This window comes from Rhodamnia argentea, chromosome 4, assembly GCF_020921035.1.
Source record: "Rhodamnia argentea isolate NSW1041297 chromosome 4, ASM2092103v1, whole genome shotgun sequence".
Taxonomy (NCBI): domain Eukaryota; kingdom Viridiplantae; phylum Streptophyta; class Magnoliopsida; order Myrtales; family Myrtaceae; genus Rhodamnia; species Rhodamnia argentea.
The window spans coordinates 12,502,018-12,524,545 of NC_063153.1; the positions used below are offsets into that span (position 1 = coordinate 12,502,018).

At 40.6% G+C, this 22,528-nt stretch overlaps 3 protein-coding genes across 3 annotated transcripts; 1 reads left to right on the forward strand and 2 right to left on the reverse strand.

Moving 5' to 3' along the window:
- Nucleotides 1–9,006: 9,006 nt before the first annotated feature.
- On the forward strand, nt 9,007–12,408 carry LOC115746736 (3-ketoacyl-CoA synthase 10). The gene is made up of 3 exons (XM_030682632.2): nt 9,007–9,465; nt 10,218–10,843; nt 11,559–12,408. Exons 1-3 carry the CDS (start codon nt 9,052–9,054, stop codon nt 12,109–12,111), a joined length of 1,593 nt encoding a protein of 530 aa, XP_030538492.1. The 5' UTR covers nt 9,007–9,051; the 3' UTR covers nt 12,112–12,408.
- Nucleotides 12,409–12,589: 181 nt separating this feature from the next.
- LOC115746737 lies at nt 12,590–16,973 on the reverse strand. The gene is made up of 9 exons (XM_030682633.2): nt 16,546–16,973; nt 16,251–16,454; nt 15,353–15,410; nt 15,106–15,168; nt 14,382–14,457; nt 14,041–14,156; nt 13,552–13,641; nt 13,293–13,424; nt 12,590–12,990 (listed from the first exon to the last, which is right to left on the reverse strand). Exons 1-9 carry the CDS (start codon nt 16,905–16,907, stop codon nt 12,856–12,858), a joined length of 1,236 nt encoding a protein of 411 aa, XP_030538493.1. The 5' UTR covers nt 16,908–16,973; the 3' UTR covers nt 12,590–12,855.
- An 835-nt stretch (nt 16,974–17,808) lies between these two features.
- On the reverse strand, nt 17,809–20,190 carry LOC115746759 (E3 ubiquitin-protein ligase AIP2). The gene is made up of 5 exons (XM_030682670.2): nt 19,771–20,190; nt 19,061–19,280; nt 18,756–18,955; nt 18,383–18,598; nt 17,809–18,212 (listed from the first exon to the last, which is right to left on the reverse strand). Exons 1-5 carry the CDS (start codon nt 19,915–19,917, stop codon nt 18,063–18,065), a joined length of 933 nt encoding a protein of 310 aa, XP_030538530.1. The 5' UTR covers nt 19,918–20,190; the 3' UTR covers nt 17,809–18,062.
- Between the last annotated feature and the right edge of the window lie 2,338 nt (nt 20,191–22,528).

Here is a 22,528-nt window from a genome sequence, read left to right on the forward strand (position 1 = left end):
GGCATAGAAAAAATAAAGAAAATAAAAATTCAAAAGAACAATAAAAAAATCCACGTGGCACATTTGTTTGATTTGAAAAATTCCACATTGAACTAAAAATTAAAGGGATAAGGACAACTCAAGTACCAAAACTTTCGTACGGCGCTCACTTAAGTGCCATAATTTTTTTTCGATCACTTGAGTCTTGGAACACTTGAGTGACACAACATTTTTTCCGATCATTTGAGAGTCATATAACTTTTCAATCGACGACTTGAGTGCCGTAACTTTTTTAAAACTATTCACCACAAGTGCTATGCCACGTAGGTTTTACGAAACTTGGATGAACGTTTTAAAATTATTTTGCACTTAATTGATCGCTTGAAAGTTATGATACTTAAGTTATGTTTTTCTTAATCACTTGAATGTCATATGACTTTTCAATCAATCATTTAAATGCCATAACTTTTTAAAATTATTTACCGGTTCCGAAGTTTGGATGAACGTTTTTAAAACAAAAAATGCATTTGAGTGATTGATTGAAAGTTATGACATTTAAGTGACCGTTTTTAGAAGTTATGGCTCTTAAGTGATTGAGAAAAAGTAATGGCACTCAAGTGAGTATCGTACAAAAGTTATGAAACTCGTAGTGTTCTTAGTAAATGATCCACCTAGGTCGATTTTTCATACATGAGACTCAAATGATCGATTTGACACCAATGTTGCATTAAAGTGTTTTAAAAAAAAAAATTATGGCACTCAAGTAAGCGTCGTACGAAAATAATAACATTCCTAATGTTCTTGTTCCGCAAGAGAAGTCTGGGTAAAGAGCAATGTAAGGCAAAAAAAAAAAAAAAGGAAATTTTCTAGACAACCATACATCGTCTAAATGTATGTATATGTATAATCCGGGGACATGAATGTGGAAGCCCCGATTACTAAGTATTTTCTCTTATCATAATTATACTTTGAAAATAATCTGACTACGTGAAAACGGTTACGGTCAATATAATAAGCGGCATCTAAGCATTAATCAGCCCCGTCTCATGTGGAGATTACTTGATTGGCTTGCACAATGCACACCAACACAAGTCCGACGTGGCTTTGATGGTGCCAGCTAGTACGGTGGATCCACGCCCTTCTGTCATGGACAAAAGTTTGTCGCGCCATCAATTCAAAGGATTGCGACATCATCGGTCCAAACGAGGGAATCGACGTCTACCATCGGATTTGTTTTGACAAGGAGCGATACCAGCAGTTGTTGGATAGACTCAAATCTCCATCATTGTGTTAATGTGACGATGATCGGTATCCACCACCGCTATATCAAGTTGATCTCCACATTTATTAGACGAGGATTGACAACCTCTATGGTTAGATCACACGAAAGATCAATAGCTATAATTAGAGAGGCTCTTGTACGAATATGAGAGCTCTCCCCTTACCTAAATCATCCATTTTCATTTGAGCAATATAGTATTCTCAAAAGTTTCTGGCTCTACTTAGTCTCTCTAAGAAATCCCATCCTTGATTGGGAGAATGAGAGCAAGGCTTACTTAGGCCGAGCAAAGTGATTCGAGCTTTAAGTGCCCCACGGATCGCGATAGAAAGAATCGTCCCTTGACATTACCACGTCAGAAAAGTCAAGAGGGTGATACAATCTCTTATGCAATGAGGAGATATAATTGGAAAAAAGCAGGAACTTGCAGAAGTTTAGCCCTTTGGACAATGAAGTGTCATTGATGTGCTAATGTGATAAGTTTGTAATGCTTCAAATTTCCACCTAAAGCGTGACATATTCGATGTTGTCGTTGGTAGCTGTGACTTGATGATTTTATGACATTTTGAGTCTCTTGTGAAGTGAAGAAAAATCTAGAAGAAATGTAATATATAAACCACATGACTTATTGGAAAAAAAAAAAAAAAACTTTGTCCAAGTCGGTTGAAATGGGAAAATTTCAAATAAGGACACGAAATCTTTTAATTCTCTCAAATAAGGGCTCCAAGTGAACCTTATTTCAAATAAGGACATGACCCTTATTTTTTCAAAGAAGGGTATAAAGTGAATGTTGTCTCAAATAAAGGTGTGGCCATGAAGTCTCAAAAAAGGGCCTAATTTCAAGGATTTTTGTTTCTTATTTTTTACTTTATTTTTATTAGAATTTTTCTTTTTCTATTTCCTTACAAATCAACAAAAAAAAAAACAACACATAAAAAGTTGGAGGGGTGGTGGCGAAGGTCGGCAAGGTTGTCGGTTGCTGTCCTAACTAGGAGAGGGCTAGCAGGCCCTCATCAAAACAAGGAGAGAGTCGGGCCCTCTCTCGAATTTGGGCAGGGGTTGCCGCCCTTCGCCTTAACCGGGGGAGGGTCGGGGACCCCCGCCCCGGTCAAGGTGAAGCCCAGCAACCCTCGCCTAATCCCGGGCGAGGGCCCGACCCTCTCCTTGGCCCTAGCCTGCGGTTGGTGGGGTCATCGACCCGCCATCCCCCACCGGTGGTGGGCCGACGGCCACTAGAGGGAGGCTGCTCCTCTCGCATATGTGACTGTTTTTTTATTTTTATTTTTAATTTAAAAACAGAGAAAGGAAAAAATAGAGAATAAAAAAAATTAAAATTAAAAATGACGAAAATGCCATTTAGGTTAGGCCTTGAAACTCTATGGCCACTTCAAGTTCTTATTTGAAACATACTATGTTACTTTAAGCTTCTATTTGAAACAATGTTCACTTAGGACTTTTATTTAAGAAAATGAGAGGACTTTTGGCCTTTATTTAGAATTTTTCCTGATTGAAACTATTGGACTTGGATTTTCGGGTTATTGTATTTTGGTTGAGATTTTGTTAACGAGTGATCAGCAGAGTTGATAAGAGCTCACAAAAACAATAAACGCATAATTTGATGAAATCAAAGTATGTATGTATATATATACACACGCATGCGCGAAACAAAATTTACCGCATCGCAGGAAAAAAGCAGAGAAAATCACTATTTTCACATTTTCAAGACTTGTTTATTCGACCGTAAGAGCTCGACGAGACACGTCGGTTACTAAAACTCTATTTGCGAAGGGTCATGTTTTCCTCCGACCATAATTCTGATTAGCTGGTCAGCTAAAGTTTGCATGTGGGTAATGTTCATAACTTATAACTGAGTAAATAGAGGTATACAGAAAGTATTAAATTGGGTGTGGAAAAGCAGACTAGTTAATTAGTGAAAATGATAAAAGGATGGAGTGTGTAGGCTTTGTCCATCTCTGGAAATGGGCCATGTGAAGGGCCCCGGCCTCTTGACGAGCAACATCCGAGGAAGATGGAACTAGGACGACTAATAAATAATCATCACCTAACAAATTAACAAAATGCCGAAAATTCTAGACACCTAAAATGAATATTCCTTGGAACAAGCTTTAACACGACACCGAAAGTTCAATTTCATTTGTAAGGTAATCTATCATCTATCATGTTTCATTAAAAATCCGGAGCTGAGAGGGTGCTCACCACGTGGCACTATTGCAAAATTATCAAAAAAGTCATAAATCTATTTCGGTTGTGCCAAGTTAGTCCTAAGCCTTAGTCCGTGCATCCAATTTTGGCCGATCTGCACTGATGTGAATGTCAGGTGGCGCCGGCCGTTCAACGATATAATATTTTAATAATTTTTAAAAAAATTTCTTCCCTTTTCTTCTAAAGAAAAAAATGAGAAAGAAATAAAAAATAAAAATAAAAATATAATGTCACCGGCCGGCATCCATATCAGCACTAGCCGGTCAAAATTGGTTGGATGGACTCACTTGGAACAATTGTAAAAGGTTTATAACTAAATCGGCAAAAAGAAAAAAAAAAGTTTAGAACTGAAGTGACACAATTACGGTAGGTTTAGAGCTTTTTTGGTAATTTTCGCTTATCTTATATACCATCTACCCCGTGCAAAGATGCATTATTTTTCGTACACACCTATTGGTAGAAATTGTCTCTACTCATCAACTGTTATTAATCATACCTTTTTCATAATTCCGAAGCTGAAGACGGATTCGCTTATGCACAAAGCAACGCACGACCACTTTTATTCAGAAATGATTGTGCCCCTTTTACGTCTCTAATAAACTCGTTACCTAAAATACTTTGTTACTACTTATGGGCGTCGATGAAAACTTTATTTAGGTTCACCGATATCTCCATTGCTATATTATCATCGCACGAGAATCCGACCACTCTTGGACCATCCAAAATTAAAGATTTTGACCTAGAAATGTCAAATTCAACTCGTGCGGCTAGTAAAAAGCGACGAAGATTAAGGATCGAGTAAACTGCATTTGCGAACTGTGGCGAGCTCGTTGAACCGTGGCAGGAGAGGCCTTTTTGGGACGACACGACAACTGGAAGTACCGGAACGAACGTGGGAAGTGAAATTGGTCATCTAAGGGCGCGCATGGTAACACTTTTGGAAATAAATTTCTGCTCCAGAAGTGCTTCCGGAGTAGAAATCCCTTTCATAATGTAACTTCTGAAATTGAAATCCATTTGGTAAAAAATTTTACTTCTAAAAGAAATTTCTGCTTCTCAAGTGAATTTTCACTTATAAAGTTATTTTTTCCTCAATTTAAGAAGTTAAAAAAAGTAGCTTCTCAACTCAAAAAATACTTCTTGGACCAAAAAAGAAAAAATTCGCAAAGTACTTCTCGTGTCATTTTGTTTTCATTACGGCCTCACGATTTTTTCGATTAGGCCCGCCTTCGCTAACTTCCATCACCACCCACCGCTAACCACTAACACCTACCGTCATCGCCGCCGCTAACAACCGCCGACCACAGCTGGCCACCGCCCATCACCGACGATCACCCGCCGCCTCCCATCGCCCATCGCCGGCCGTGATGTTGTCCATCGCCTGCGGCGGCCCACCGCTCGCCGCTGGCTATGATCACCGACCACCGTCGTTGCCGTCCACCCCCGCCTTTCACCTAGTCGCCATCTCCGGTCCCCAAAGTAAAAAATAAATAATAATTCTTTATTTTTAAAAAGTAAATAATATTTTTTAATAATAAAAATTATTTTTTAAAGAAATTTTAAAATTTTAAAAATGAAGTAGAAATTTTTCGACTACCGACAATAATTCTTCATAGAAGATTTTCTGTTAATAATGTTTTAAAAGAAGAAACTTCCAACCGTTATTGAACGAATTTCTAATATCAAAAATCAACTTTTGGAGCAAAAGTAGAAAAATCAATTTGTGCTTTTGAGTAGAAGTAGAAAAATTAATTTCTGATCAGAAATTGATTTCGAAAGCAAAAGTATTATCATGCACGCCCTAAAAGCAGCCCTATCGATGTTGGGTTCTTTTTAATCTATTTTTTTTTCCTCATTTTTCATGAGACAAGTCCAGGAGAGAACCAAAATATCAATTTTTTAAATAATTTTTTTAAGGGTCTTAAATTAAAGCAAAGAAGCCATTGAAAATCCCATATTATGTGCGCACCGACACATTTACTTTGTACTTTTTTTTACAACATGAAGAACCTCAAATTATGCCAACCGTGAGACATTTACCCTAAATTTTTTCTTATGACATAAAAAACCTCAAACTTACACCCGCGTGGCACATTTACCCTTTGTCAAGATTCCATCGGATGATATTCCAGCCAAAAAGACATCATGTTTATTTCGCTTACGCCACATGATTGCCATGTCAGCAACGTTTGCCTTCCATCGTCTATGTAGCTAGATTTTTAAAGGTGTTCATTGACGGAATTTTCATGAATGGTAGATATTTTACATAGATATAAGCTTGGAAGTCTTGGCGTCACGGAAAAATGTTCATGGTAAATGTGTTACGGCTAGTATAGTTTGGAAATTTTTGCGGGTTTTTTTTTTTCAAAATTAAACATGGAAGAGAGAGAATTAGGTTAATAGATGAAAAGGTGTAGCTGAGGTTAGTTACTCTTGATTTCATTGAAAGGACTCGCCCACACCTTTTCTCCTAGTTTATTTAAAATTTCGACCAATTTCGAAAAATGACATTTTCAAAAAAGATAATAGGAAAAGTCATATTAGAAAAAGAATCCCGTTTTTCCATTTTATAGTTCTATTACGACATTTCACTCTAGCAATTGCCCGAATTAGTTATATAGCCCATATGGACATGTTAGGATGGACGCCACCCATTTCGGTTCGATCATTTCTGATGACATAAGCAATTTTCCTCTAACTTGCATTTACAGTCAAATAACACACGTCTGGCACGGTTCTTATCGAAGCAACTTCAACACCCATTTACACAAAATAAAACCATTGATCATCGATTGAACTACACAAGAAAACCCTAATTTCTTAAATATCTTCATCGGATAATTCTCATCTCCTTTTCACGGACAGCTACTAATTTAACTATTGACCAAATCTTCGGCAACAAAGTCAACGAAAAGAGGGTGACCCCACATGGCATGCTCAGAGAGCTGCCGTGGGCCCACGAAACCGCAGGAAAGTAAAGGGTCGTGCACTTGTGCATGGATCGGATCAGCATGCATGGGGCGGTTTTTATGAACGCCAGCGTAAGACAGAAAGGTCAAATTAGGTTGGGTGGCAGCTGAACTAATAATATAAGCCATTGCATACAGATGGTGCGAATTTTTCATTAAATGCGAGTCATGTTAAGATAAAAATAAAAATAATTGTAAAGAGGCGAGAAATAATATGGGTTGAGAGAGCAGGAAAATTATCAAAAAAGTCTTAAAATTATTGTAATTTTGTCAATTCGATTTTGAACCGTTTTTTTTTTTTCCGTAAATTGAGTCATAAATCCTTTGTATTTGTGACAATTCAATTCACCCGATCAATTTTGGCTAGTTGGGACTGACGTGGCAATTTTTAATAAAGTTATAATATTTTGTCAAAATTTTTATTTTTATTTTCATTTATGTTTTTTTTTCTATTCTTTTTTATTTTTCTTCTCCTTCTTTCTCCAGCCGATTGCCGAATCAGCGACGCGCCAAAGGTGAGGACTGGCGAGGCTCGACCTCACCCTCTCCGGTGGTAACCTTGCCGGTCGCCAATCCAACGACCAGCGGGAGAAGAAAGGGAAAGAAAAGAAATATAAATAAATATTTAAATAAATAATTTGAATTTTTTAAGATGATATTAAATATTATCCATGTCATCATCCGCTGGTTAAAGTTGGCTGGATGGATTAAATTGATATAAATGCAAAATATTTAGGACTCAATTGACAAAAAAAGATTTAGGATTGAATTAACACAATTATAATAAATTTCAAACTTTTGGTAATTTTCTCCAATAGTAACTGACGATGACTCCCTTGCTTTTGCTATTGTCATGATCTTGATTGACGGGTATACCACATAGTCAACTCATTATTGAAGGCTTTTAATTTTGAAGGCGTCGGGTTTTCTTTCGATTACGTGCGGCCAACGCTTCGAAAATCAAATTAGAGTCTTGTTCACGCTTCACGTGATCATTATTGTTAGGATCTTACCGTTACTTCCGCCGAAAAAGCAAGTTATTAAGCTCTCGGGTTAGAGATTCGAACACGGTATCAGAGGAAGGCGGCGTGCATATAAATATTATAGAGTAAAGTGTCAAATAAGTCATAAAACTATTACATTGATACAAAATCAGTCCTAAAATTTTCAATTAAACCGATTTAGTCCTAAAATTTTTGTATTTATGACAATTTAGTTAGTCGAAACTTAGGATGAAATAGTGCAGTGCATCAAAGTTTTTGTGTGATCGCAAAATCCCTCTTAGGCTAAAAGGAAAATTTGATAGAATAGTAGTAAAGCCTGCAATGTTATACAGAGTTGAATGTTGACTAACACAAAGGCAACATGAGCATAAAATGAGAGTAGCGAAAATGAGGATGTTAAGGTGGATGTGTGGTCATACAATGAAGGATAAAAGATAAGAAATGAAGATATTCGATGAAAAGTCGAAGTAGTACCGGTGGCAGAAAAGTTAAAAGAACATAGATTGAGATGGTTTGGGCATATTCTTCAAAGATCCCTAAATGCTCCAGTAAAAATAGAAATTTGTTACCGAGAACATGACATGAAGAAAGGAAGAGGTCGGCCGAAACTTACCCGGGGAAAAATAGTAAAACAAGATTTAATGAAATGGAAAATAGATTGACGTATGGTTTGTCTTAGGATGGAGTGGAGGAAAACTATTAGCATTGTGGAGGGACAGAATTCCTATGTTGAAGACTATCCTTTTTAGTCCTTTTTCTCTATATATATTTATATATATTTTTATTTTTATGTAATTATTTATTTTCCCTCAATCGGTCTTGCTTTTATTTTATTTATTTTTGGGTTCATCAATTGCCGACCCAACTAGTTTGGGATAAAGGTGATATTGATGTTGTTGATGTTAGTTAGTCGAAAATTATTGACATGGGCATCGGCCCTCTTACGTGGTATTACTGGAGTTGACTTAGACAAATTTTGCAAATTTAATATTTTTTTATGAATTTTTTTATTATTTTTTCTTTTCTTTTCAGTTTTTTTTTGTTTTCACCGGCCACAAGGGTTGAGCCCTCGCCGGCCAAAATGGAGAAAAGAACGTAAAAAAAATAAAAAAGAATGTTAAAAATTGTAGAATTTGTCAACATCAATGCCGATTGGTCGTACTATGGAGGTGACCAACATTCACGTTAGCAATTTCTAGACAAATTCGTCGAACGAACTGAATCAGGATTAAACCCAAAAGGTTCTTTAATTGAAAAGTTTAGGGCTGAATTGATACAAACACAATAAGTTTAAAACTTTTTTTATGCTTTCTCTGAACAACATATAAGTCCTATTGTCAAGTGACGTGTACGTATCAATATACATGTGTAGCCACACATACGTATTCGCATTGATTGGATCTTTTGAAACTTCGACCCACTAACATTGAATGAAGAATTGAGGGCAGTTGAAGGTCCTTCAACTGCACACACCACTGGTTGGTGACTACATTAACTACACCCTCACCCACTTCTCCATATCCTCTTTGTATATAACAAAACCAAAACCGGAACATCTTAATCCAATCCCACTTCCCCTCTTCCCCGATTCCCAGCCATGCCGAGCGGCGAACAACACCTCCTCGCCACCGAGATCGTCAACCGCGGCATCGAGTCCTCCGGCCCCAATGCCGGCTCCCCAACCTTCTCCGTCAGCGTCCGCCGCCGCCTCCCCGACTTCGTCCAGTCGGTGAACCTCAAGTACGTCAAGCTGGGCTACCACTACCTCATCAACCACGGCCTGTACCTCGCCACCATACCGGTCCTGGTGCTCGTCTTCAGCGCCGAGGTCGGCAGCCTGAGCCCGGAGGAGCTGTGGCGGAAGCTGTGGGAGGACGCCCAGTACGACCTTGGCACGGTGCTCCCGTTCCTCGGCGTGCTCGCGTTCACGCTCAGCGTCTACTCCATGTCGAGGCCTCGCTCGATCTACCTCGTCGACTTCGCTTGTCATAAGCCGCACGACGATCTCAAGGTAATAAGAAGCTCCTTCCCCGACGTCCTTGCATGCATGGGAACGTAAGTGATGGGGAATTATTGCACATTATTAAGCGAGTTATATCGTTTTCACGTACAGTATTTGTAATAAATCAGGCTTTAATCTGCTGCGCCGTACCTAGGTAAATCGGCAAATGGGTCTCACGTGATATATCGGCGAAGATCAATCCACATGTAGGTCCTACGTGATACGATGAGCACGATAAACCTCGATCTAGATTAGCTTGGACGACTAATAATATTCTAATTTCTCGTTCTTGCGTAAATATTTGCTGCTAAGCCTAGCCAGTTCTGTTTGCATGTTTTGGGAGTGGAATTGAAATAGCTAGTTTTATGGTAACACAAGTACCTCCAATTGTACTTATGATGTGCTTCCCACGATGTCGATTTTATCTAGTTTTGTGGTGCAATATCTAGCTTAAAGTATTGTTTTTTGGTACGTCTTTTTATTTTAATTTTTCAAGCTTTTGTGGCCTGCGCCGACTTTGAGTTTTAACCCTTTTATATATTGACATCCCTAATTTTGTCTATTTAAGTAGAATTTAATTACCTTTGCTAACTAATGTCCTGGTTTGGATATGAGTATTATGTGTTACTATCAATTGGGTTGACTATGCCTGTGATTTCCTCTGATTATTGTGCAATCGCTGTCTTGAGAAATCAAACGTGGTTTAACAAACGAGACAATATTCAAAGTCAAATCAAATAATTACTCGCTGCCTATTTCAGGTGACCAAGGCTCAGTTGATCGACCACGCCATCCGATCCAAAAAGTTCGACGAGTCCACGATCGAGTTCCAGCGGCGGATCCTCCACGCCTCCGGCATCGGCGACGAGACCTACCTCCCCAAGCCCCTCCTTGCTGGCGAGAACTGTGCCACCATGAAGGAGGGCCGCGCAGAGGCATCTGCCGTCATGTTCGGCGCGCTCGACGAGCTCTTTGAGAAGACCCGCGTCCGCCCCAAGGATGTCGGCGTCCTCGTCGTCAACTGCAGCGTCTTCAACCCCACGCCGTCGCTGTCTGCTATGATCATCAACCACTACAAGATGAGGGGCAACATCCTCAGCTACAACCTCGGCGGCATGGGGTGCAGCGCGGGGATCATTGCGGTCGACCTGGCCCGCGACATGCTCCAGGCGAACCCAAACAACTACGCGGTCGTGGTGAGCACTGAGACGGTCGGGTACAACTGGTACCAGGGGAAGGAGCGGTCCATGATCCTCCCGAACTGCTTCTTCCGCATGGGCTGCTCCGCCGTGCTGCTCTCGAACCGCCGCCGGGACTTCCACCGTGCCAAGTATCGGCTCGAGCACGTGGTCCGCACGCACAAGGGAGCCGATGACCGCAGCTTCAGGTACGCTGATTGCTTAGAATCATATGATTATTTTAGGCTCAGTTAAATGTCACTGACAAAGTTGAATGCAATGTCCAGAGTGATCCTTCGAAAGACTAGGCCACCATTAGTTCTCTTAAGATATCATTCAATTGATTAAGCGACCAGCGACAGCTAATTTCGACATTTTAGACACCCAGGCAACAGTCGGAGACGGCACGGATACGAAGAGTTTGAACCTCGAACTCTACGGTTGAAAAGCTGGTCTCGATATCGCGGTGTCACTGTCCTGAAAGAGACATACGAGGGGCTTCTGAGGAGAGGGACCATAGGAAAAATTTGGTTGTGCCAGGATTGACTTTCAATTCAATGCCAAAAGGAGACGAAAGAGAGTAAAAGCGACGCACATGGGAGTGGTTGAGAGTTATGTTTTGATCAGCCAACCCTCCATTAAATGAGTTTCTGCTACCATCACATGGGTCATTACTCATTACAAACCGTACCTCCCAACATCTCCAGAAACAAGAACGAAAAAAGCCAAACAAGAGATCTCAAATTTGGACTTTTTTCTTTTTTTTATGATCATGACCATGATGTTCTCCTGATGTAATGATAATCAGATGGGTTTCTTATGAAATATTTATTCTTGATCAATAAGTCCATTAGTCTTGACAAGTACTAGGATTCCCACTTTCGTTCTTCCTTAAAAACTGATCATCTTTCTGCGAACTGTCAGGTGCATTTACCAGGAGGAAGATGAGCAGAGGTTCAAGGGGCTAAGAGTGAGCAAGGACCTGATGGAGATCGGCGGCGAAGCCCTCAAGGCCAACATCACCACGCTCGGCCCTCTCGTCCTCCCCTTCTCTGAGCAGCTCCTCTTCTTCGTCACCCTCGTGTTGCGGCACCTCTTCGGCAGCAACCGGTCGCAACCGCCCAGGAAGCCCTACATCCCCGACTACAAGCTCGCCTTCGAGCACTTCTGCGTCCATGCCGCGAGCAAGGCCGTCCTGGACGAGCTCCAGAGGAACCTCGAGCTCAGCGATGGGAACATGGAGGCCTCCAGGATGACGCTCCACAGGTTCGGGAACACGTCGAGCAGCAGCATCTGGTACGAGCTGGCCTATCTGGAGGCCAAGGGGAGGGTGAGGAGGGGAGACCGGGTGTGGCAGATCGCCTTCGGCTCCGGCTTCAAGTGCAACAGCCTGGTTTGGAAGTCGATGGGCCGTGTGAGGAAGCCGAGCAACAGTCCCTGGTTGGAATGCATTGATAGATACCCAGTTGCCCTCTAAGCATGCTTGGACTTCTTGGTGGATCACAGTTGAAGCCTTGATATGTTTTCCTAATAGTATCTTTAGCACTGCCTCAACGACAGACCAGTAGCTTGTAATTTTCAAGTTTGATGCTGCGTGGGCTTTGTTATTGCTTTTGTTACAACCTACCATCTAGTACAGCCACCATCATCAACAGAACTGTTCGTAGAATTTTAAGTTCAATTCAGAGACTGCTGATGGGATGGAGATTAGATGCTAATTGTGAATTACTAATTATGGAATTTCGAAGTCTCCAGACTTTGTTTCTGTGTTTTATTGCTGTGGTGCCACTTGGGTAATCAGATATTACAGTGAGGTCTTTTAACAGATGTCATGTAGCACAAGCCCTTTTTTTTTTGTGTGTTTGGTCCTTGTTTTCAGTGGTTTTCATATAGTGACGATTGAATTGTGCGCAACGACTGAGGTAATGAAAAAGAGACAGAGAACAGACTATGCATCCTTAAATTTCCCTTCACTCTGTAATGTAACAGGTTTTTAACAAGCTTGTACTTTAAATTGTAGTCAAGATGTAAATGAGAACCATAATCCTCATCGTAGAGGTCGACGAGGGGAGGATTCAATATCGACTTCGAATTTGTGCAGACATCAGGCAAGCAATGGCACTGTGGCAGGAAGCACCCGTATCATGATATGTTGACGCCTACTATATATTGATAAGCCAAATCCTGCCGAGAGCAGAGGGACTACCCAGCATTCGACATTTCATGCTTCGAAACGTCTGAACCAGTTGCTTATAGTTCTAGAGAGGACTCTAGTCTCATTCAAAGAAAGAGTCTTGAGCCCCTGAGCAATAGCATCTGCCGGAGTATACAGGTAACCGGCTTGCCATTTAGGTTCCTGGTGAGGCAAAAAGTAAAACCAGATTGAGTTGATTCAATTCAAAGATACTTATCGAGAGAGAGGAGAGGAAAAAGGCGCACATGATTTCTCTAGCAAGTAGAGACGGAACGAGATGACCCTTACTAATTGTAAGATGCTAGTGACACACTAGAAGTGACAAGACAACTGTAGGTAATTGGTCAAATGTTGGATTACAAGGAATGAATTAGATTATGGTTCCTGGTCAGGTGTTGGCCTGTTCAAAGTATAGTGCCGAAATAAGATATTTACGGCATTGGTTTTGAAATATCAGACATTACCTGTGCGCATGGCGTGATATGGTTACCACTTAACTGGACCTTTTCCAATGTCCCCCCAAAAGACTCGACCCGAGGCTTTAGAGTCCCTTCCAATAAATCCGTCTCATCAATAGGATCCACATTGAACTTCAACTGCAGAATGATACGAGGTCTATAAAACATACTGGAAACACCACCCCTCATCTGTCAATCTTACTTCTCGGCAAGAAATAACACTCTTTTCCTCCGAGTTCAGACTAACACAAGTAACTTTACATACCAAAAGTGTGTGTGGCACATTGTATGCATTCTTGAAGTACTCGAGATTTTCAGAGGGTGTTGGTTTGAACTCTGATATCCCCTCAGATACCTAAAAGAAGAAATGTGAATCTTTCAGATGCATAGATATTGTAAGAATTTCCATCCAGTCGACCAAATTCAACCCCCTACTGTTAAAATTTAAAACAGTGCCTTCGTGGGGCCAATGAGGGGGCTCTAGGGAATAGGCTTTTCTCAATATTACATTGCTCTCATGATATGGAGAACACATTCACAAGAATCAGCAGTTAATGTGTATATTCAACTCCTGATAAGCTTAAGGTTGCAAATGATATCAAGCATCTACGAAAAAAGATAAAAACAATTAGATCAGGAGTTGCATTAGCTTTTCCATATGGATACCAGATCTTATGTATGCATAATCTCAGTTAAAAATGAAATGGATCTAAAAGCCAAATTCATGATGATCTCCGGAAAATATCCAACTTACCTGATTTAGTACTAAAGGCAACTGATCAATGAACTTGTTCAAAGAGACTAGGGCTTCCCGGTCATACTCTGCTATCACTGCACCAGCTGTGTCGAATAACATTTTGAATGCATCTCCTATAGTTTCAGAACAGTGAAAGCGGTTCAAAATCACTGCTTTACAAAGTGAATATATCTTGAAGAAATCATGTAAAAGTAGCTTTCTTCGCCAAGCATATATACGATTACCTTCCTATTATTTTTCATGAAACGCAAGGATGGTAAGATGTAACTGAACAGATAGCGTAGTTATACTGGTTAATTCGGAGGGCAAGGTGACTAGTGGATTATGAAACCCCATACCTGAGGCATTTCTAGCCATATTGTAAACAGGGGATACCTCCATAAGTGGCATCACTTGATTAACAAGAGGACCCAGCTGCAAGAAATCCAATAAACTTTAGTTCTGATGGAGAATACTGGTAAACTGAAGCATGATCTGTTAGATGGATGAACTAAAGCAACTACTCTATTGTATCCATTTATCACGGTGTCGAAATAAAGATTGTGGGAATGTGTTTTTCTTATCAGCTATTAAATAAGGCAGTGATGCTGAAGTCCTGTTACACAACATTCTAACAAGGATTCAGCCATTCAATCAACGAAGGTGAGTTATGTTTCCTGCTCCAGCTGCTAAAGCCAACATTGTTTAAGAACATTTAATGTAAAAATACGGAAGCACTTTCGTGTTAAATGCTATTTTATTGAGATGCTAAAAACTTTTTACATTCACGAAACAATGTGGAGCACTCACAAGCATCACGGGCGAAGCATAGAATGATGCTGCATGCACGACAATCTTGCATGTTTGGGAAAATGTTTTGAGATACTCTCTTCAGCTTATGTAGAAAAGATGGAAGTGCCACAAGTAATAAAGACTTAGAGGGTTCAATCACATGTTAAAAAATAAACATGTTTAATCATGCATGATCCTACATAAAAACAAGCATACTTTGAGATTAAAAGGGGAGATGACCTTCAAACCCTTCCCCCCCAAAAAAAAAAAACAAAACAAAACAAACATTACCTGCTCAAAGTAAGGAACTGCCTCTGATGCTGGTCGGTTGTTGTACGATATTATGGCATTGGCCTTCCACAAGAGACAACATGCTCTATCACACTCCATAATCGCTTGGTTTACTTTTAACCATGCAAAGTTTCATAATCAGCAGTTTACATCAATAGAGGCTGATGTCTATGATTTGCTTCTCAAAGAGCCTAGGACATTTCAATCAAATAATTTCGGAGAGGGGCAAAAGCAAGGATAAGCAGACCTTTGGTATCTTCTCAGAGAAGTAACTTCCGGCTAGTACTTGGAGAAGTGCACCATTGCTGCAAGAATGGTTTGAGAAGCAAATGGGTTTACAGCAGGGAAGGCAGAAAGATATACAATGTTCATTGCCCTTGTTTTAGGGATTCAAGAACCGATATATTCAAGATTTAAGAATCTCCCAAGTGAGTTCTAATATGGTAAAACGCAGCAGCGCAATTGATTACTAAAAAGACCGCAGATCACAATCACATGCTCATGCAACCGATGTACCTAAAGTTGCCTACATTCTGGGGTGTGATTTTACAGTGCAATTTAGGGATCCTTCTGAGAAGTAGGAGTTAAGTACGCAATCTAACAGATTCACTTCTCCAGCTCTGAATAGCAACAGAACTATAAGGGAAATGATGCACCAGCAAAAGATGTTTGCTACTTCTCTGCAGCAGAACTATGTATCTCAAAACATGGGACTCTGTGACTTCCCTAGAATGACTCGATGAACTCGATTATCATCTTAATCCTTTCGAACAGGTAAGATTCTTTGAGCATTCCCAAAATTAGGAGAAATTCCCATTACAGTATTTGCCCCATCTTCGAATTTATTAGTGGTACTAACACCTACTGCACACCAACTCCAACTATGTGATCGACTTTTAATCACAGAAAACAAGTCATATGTTCCATCCTTAACAAAATGAACTCGCATTGTAAGGTTAGTGAGGCTGAGCTTTTATGCTCTGATTCATGCTCGTCACTCCAATTCCTTCATGTAAATGTGTCACCACCACACTCATTTAGACATAACTATGTACACAGATACACAAGTACATAACCATGGACAAAAGGAAGCGCGAGAGTAGATAAGCCATTCATCCCCAGAAAAGCCATGATGAATTCCTTACCTGTGACCAACAGAAAAGAGAGGCAGATCAACAAGATCAGCAGCAGATAAGTTGTCATCGGGCAATCCAGATGTCAAGACATTATCCAAGCAACAATGGAACTTCTCATATATCTCACCAGCAGCTCGGGCATGGTCAAAGGTCACATTGTAAGGCACTGCGATGATCAGAAACCCCTCCTTTGCCAAAAGCTCGATCAAATAGCTGCAACACCACCAAAAACAACCGTTCAAAAGACTAGAAAAAAACAAACCATCCCTCAACGTAAGCAAACAAGATAATCGGAACAACCTACCTGTAGGTGACTTCAGGAACAGCTCCAATGAAGGCACCACCCAAGAACTTGATGATGGCACGTGGCTTCCTACCACTGGGCGGAGGTATCACCAAGCAAGAATCTAACCTCTTGTATATCTTGCTTCTGCTGTTCCCAAGAGCACCGTTAGCATTACTGCTGACGCCAAAGCCGCCACTTCCCACATACCCATCAGAGACCATGCGTCGAAGACGAAGGTTGCTGGCCCGATTGAGACTACAAGATTGAATCTTGGACTGTACCAAGTTGCGGATTCGAGAGCAACTGAGTCCACGACAAGTGAGAGCTTTTGGGGAGATGCACCTGAGCGGAGAGCCGAGAACTGATGTGCCCAGTTCCATAACCGACGTTGCGATTCAGCGACCGAGCCTCTTACCTGAGAATGGGAGCTGAAACGGCGAAGCGAGTACAGTGGGGACCGTAGAAATCTTGGAGGAGGAGGAGGAGGAAGAGGAAAGCGACAAAAAAAATATGTTAATGTTGGTGGTTCCGCCACGAATTCTCAGGTTCCGCCGTTTGTCTGTTGATTAAGATTTGGTTTAATTGGGCTGGGTCGGGTTGGGTTGGGAGATATCTGCGCGCTTATTCTTTCTTTGGGCTGAGAAGCTTGCTCAAATTCTGGTTCTGGGCCTTTCAGCAGTTTGAATATGTTTAAGTATAAAGTCCAACGCATCCAAGCCCCAAACGTTTGGCAAATCTCACGTGACGTCGATATGATCTAAGGGCTAAGGATGTACCGAGCTCATATGCATCCGATGTACCGAAAAATGACTCCTCACTACGTGCTCTTCAATTAAATTTTCCTACGTAAAAGAGAAATATAACGGTACGGTCAATAAGAGCCAGTTTCATAGTCCAATCAAACCATTAGTATTTGTCCTTGAAGATTCGTGGCAAAATTTACTCCGTTATAATAAGTTTAGACGGGTTGAGATCAATCTCCCTCGATAGTGGAGTGCTCAATTTAAGGCATCAACGACGCACTGACTATCCACAGGACGAGTCCGTCACCGTCACCGTTGCCCTATTAGGTCCGAGTGAGGAGGAAGCCCAAGATCAGCGATACGCTTAAGCCCAAGTCAGACCGGAGGGGATTGTTCTTCCATTTTCCTTCACATTAGATCCTTGCAAAGAGAGAACCTCGGGCGCAAAGTGGCAATAATGGCTGATACATTGTCAGTGAATGGGTTTCCCAGGACGTTCCTTAAAAACTAGCCATGCCTGAACAAGGACGGAGAAAACTATAGGAAGAAACACTTCCCACTAGAGACTGCTTATGTGTTCGTTCGACTACAAACAATTCAAATTCAATCAATGACGTCCCTCGATCAAGAACCCAAATATGGCCTGCAATCTTCTCGAGACGCAATCATTTGCACAGAATGCAAAACGAGGACCTCCGCCTCAAAAGAAGAGGAAACAAGGAAGCACCGACAGCAGTTGTATCCAAAGCCCGGCACAACTTTAAGCTACATGGTGCAATAAGTGAGTGATTACTAAACATACATGTATTCACCTCCTCGAACGGCATTTGCAGCGCCTTTTCTCTCTTCTTCAGCCTCCTTTTCAAGCTCCTTCCAGCTCTCATAAGTATGATCATCAGTTTGCAGCTCGTGCCGACATATTGGACAAGAATTGTGTTCATCCTGCCACAAATTAAAGCACAAGTGCGGCAACCAGTTATTTTACAACTCAAGGAAATCACATGGAATCCAAACTTAAAAGTGTACTTTCTTTATATTGCCACAAGTGTGGCTGAGAATAATGCACTTGCAAAATTTCTGCATAATAAAATAACAAGGTAAAGTTTCATTACCAGCCAAGGCTTTAGACAAGGAGGGTGATACGTGTGCTTGCACGGCAACTCTTGCATCTCATCATTCACGACCAAGTTCTCTCTACAAATTGCACATTCTGCATCGTGTCCCATTTTGGCTAGAATTTCTTCCGACAGAGTAATTACCGGAAGCTTTGCGACAACTTCTTTACTGGCAGGTGGGGCTCTTGGAGCCACGGGAATGTTATCCAAGATCTACAGACACGAAGTTATGTCAAAGATCCTCTGTAGGAGCAGCTAAGATACTTCTTTGTCCAAACAGAACCGATTAACCACTACAAAGTACCAACCACAAAGCAATATACATGAAGTAGCTAATGAGCGGCCACCAAGCAATGGAGCTTAGAGATACCTCGGGTAATGTCGTATCAATGTTGTCCATCAATTCCTGAAACAAATTCGCAGCAGTTTCGGACATATGGTTATCCTCCATTTGTTGAGAGGATTCAGCCGCAGCGAGCATAGAAACAGTGTTCATGAGTTCAGACTGCACAAGCCAGTGGGGCCGAGGAGGCTCTGGATCCACAGTAAGATGCCCTTCAAACAAATAACCTGCATCAACATATTCAGCAGAAAAAACAGGACATGATTGCTAAGCAAAGACACAATAACAGGAAAAGCATTAACCATAATTAGATTAAAAAATTGGTCTCAGACCTCTACTTGCATTAGATTGTGTGGATTCCGGAGTGGGATTATCCACAATATGCAGCTGTTCTCGTGCTTGAGCGATACAACTCTTCAAATGTTCCTTCTCAGAAGCATTAGACACCAAGCTTTCGGCCTCCTCAAAGAGCCCTAATCCAGCAAGCCAAAAACCAGGCGCCGTGTGTCTCGTCTTCAAGATTGTTGCCACTCGACATACCACAGAGTAAATCTAGCACCAGCAAAAAAAAAAAAAACACAATTTTTTCCTCATTTCAGTCGAGTAAAACTTTCCAAAAATCAGAATCAAACTTGTAATCGATCACCGCATACGAACATCTCCAAATTCTAGTCCCTATACAATTCCCCTAATTGTAATTCTAGTAGTTTGAACTGCAATTGCACGAACCTCAGCGCCTAAAATCAACAATCTGCCAAACTCCATGATCAGCTAAGACAGATTTGCTTATACGTGCGCTTCAAAACACGGCCTAATTTCTCGTGATTTAAAAAACCCAGGCGAAGGCAACAGCCGATACCGATCATCCGATTCACCGAAACGCCACAATCAAAAGGGCAAAACCGAAACTTGAACGCACAAAACACCACAATGATCGATTTCGACTGTAATTTCGCAGAATCGATACGCAATCTCGAAAAGGGTGTCCACGCAAACTCATTCCCGCGACAGAAAACAACAGGGGAAAGAACCATGTGCCCACCGATCGGCGAAGCGGAGGCGAAGCGGAAGGGTAACATCGTTGCAGGACCGATTTGATCGAAGAAACGGCTTCTTCGAACTCCTGCTTCTTCCCCAGCTGTTTCTGCAATTCCTGCAGCCGCAGCTCCAATCCCCCCTCCGACTCCATTTCTTTCGGCTAGGAAACAGTTAGAATCGCCCCTGTCCCTGCAGTTCCTGAAGATTTACGACGACCTTCGAGCTTGTGGCTTTCTTGTCTCTCTCGTTGTGTGTGCGCTCCTGTATTCAATGGTCGTCGTTTCGGTGCTTTTCTACGTCTCCATGCCGACCGGTGTTTCTTGCCCGGGGGGAAACGTGGAACGGGCAGGAAGGAAGAGGAAGAGCCCAGGGAGTAATCTGCTGTTGTCGGTCCTATGCTGAACGGACAAGCCTGGCCCACTAGGATTCAGCCTCCGATTTAGATCGTACATCTCGACTCACTTTTACTTTACTTTTTACTTATTACATGATCTAAATTTCAGAATGCGATTGTTTTGTCGAAAATTTGTTGATAAAAAAAAAATATTCACATGAAAAGTGATTTCTTTCTTGATAAAAGAAAATTTTATTTTCACTTGATCTAAACTTATTGTTTTCATTGATTAATTTTTCGTCATCCAAATGCCGAAAAGTCGAAAAATATTTTTTCAAAAAGATTTCTCTTCATAAATTTAAAAATAACGACATTGTAAGTACTTATATGAAAATTTGAGTTCTTTTTTCTAACATGGCTTTTAATCGTAAATGGAGTCTAAGTATCAAAACACATTGCAAGCATCTTAAATTTTTTGCTATCGGGGCTACATCCTAAATCAACATGTCACATACCAACATGGACATCTTAACGGTTACTTAACTGTGTTAGTGTCATACCAGCAATTTCCATCCACAAATTTTACTGGTGCCTCGCATCGAGTGAAAATTGAAAAGTAAATATACTCGTTTGAGAAAAAAAAAAACAGTTAGATATTAGATTGCAAAACCCATAAAAGTAGGTATTTGCATATCTATTTCTTTTTATCATCAAAACACTTGCATTTATCGCAGCACATAAATACCGACATGTAAATTCGCGAGCATTTTTTTTTTTTGTAAGTTTCTAAATGTCGGATCATATTTTAAGTTCTGACAAGAAAATTAAAAAAAGGGTAAATTTATTCCTTCTCTTCAAGTGCAAAATTGATAAGTTTAATCTTAAATCTCCCGTTTCATAGGTTTCGGCATTTCATTTTTAGCTGAAACACTTCAACCTTTTAAATATTGAAACGTAAATGCACATATAACTATTTCGTTAGTGCCGAATATGTTATCAAACTATAGCACCTTTTTCAAAATGGGGACTTGTCCATCTTTTATTTTATTTTATTTTTCCTACTTTTATTGCAAGCCGAGTTATCAAAATTAATTAACTCATGCTACATCCTAAGAGCAAACCTAAGAGGTAATTTTTCCAGAAAATGCAGCCTCACTTCGCTCGATACAGAAAAAGATATAAAAAAAAAAGGTGGTAACCTCGGGCCTTGTCCACACTTTTTGCCAATTCCGATAAGATGATTCTCTTCTCTGATCACATTAAAAGCAGAAAACATACGCCACCCATTGGTGAATAAGCCAATTTGGTTATATAAGCCGTGGAAGATTGTCCAAGATAATTTGAAGGATCTTCATCTTTCTTCTTAAGAAAACCACATTACTCGCCTTAGCAAAAAAAAAAAAAAAAATGGGAATGGGAAAAAAAACTAGATAATAAGTGGTGTCTAAGCTAAACTAGATTTATCGAGGCATTTAAACATCAACACAAACATGTCGCGCTTTCAACGAGGCGGATGGAGCAGACCCATCTTAAGTCCGGTATTATTCTCGAAAGCTTATTGTTAAAGATTGCCGGATAGACTCACTTTCTGTGTAAAATCGACTTACGTTTCGTTAATTTGGGCGAAAAGCATCTTCATTCCGAATCTGTTGCAAAAGTCATAAATGGTGTTTGTACAGATAAGGATATGTTAGCCTCCATATGCATGTCATCATCCAAACCTTTTGCACCTTCCTTTGGGTATGCAGTATACACAGGTTGGCTTTAGTGTAGCCTTGGGTTCGGGCCGAAAGATACGATGATGAGCATATATTCCTTCGTATGTAAGCAAATTATTTAGCTCGTTTAAGGTTTTCATCCCCCTGTTTTTTTTTTCTTCTTCTTCTTCTTTTCGATTTAGCTGCATGGTCACTTGGTCAGACATGGGCATCTTTGTGTTTGAGGTTGTTCTTGATAAAGATCATTCGATTCTTCCTTTCGGTTTTGGGACGGGTGGGTCAATTCTTTGGAAAAGGGATACAATCTTGATTGTGTGATAAGGTTTTCATCTTCCTTTTTCTCTTCCCTTTTCCAACCTTTTGCTTTCCATAACCTCTCCATGTTGGCTCCTAGAATTCGGCCTCCACTTGTCGAATCGAGGATAAACCGGCCGTTATCCCTTAAAAAGGCACCGATTTTATCTTAAGTTTCGATTCGGGCTCAAATCTCTTTAATCTCATAAAAGAAAAGAAAGAAGAATATGTACTCTTTCTTTGGTTCAAACACATTTTCATCTCGTAGAGAAAACACCAACTTTAGTTTGAATCATATCGCAATTCTGATCCGAACATTTTTTGTCTGGTTAAGAAAAGGCAGCAATTACAGTCGTTCCAAAATTTGTGCCCCTCTCAAAGGTTACATCTGATGATGGCATCGAAGACAAGTCATT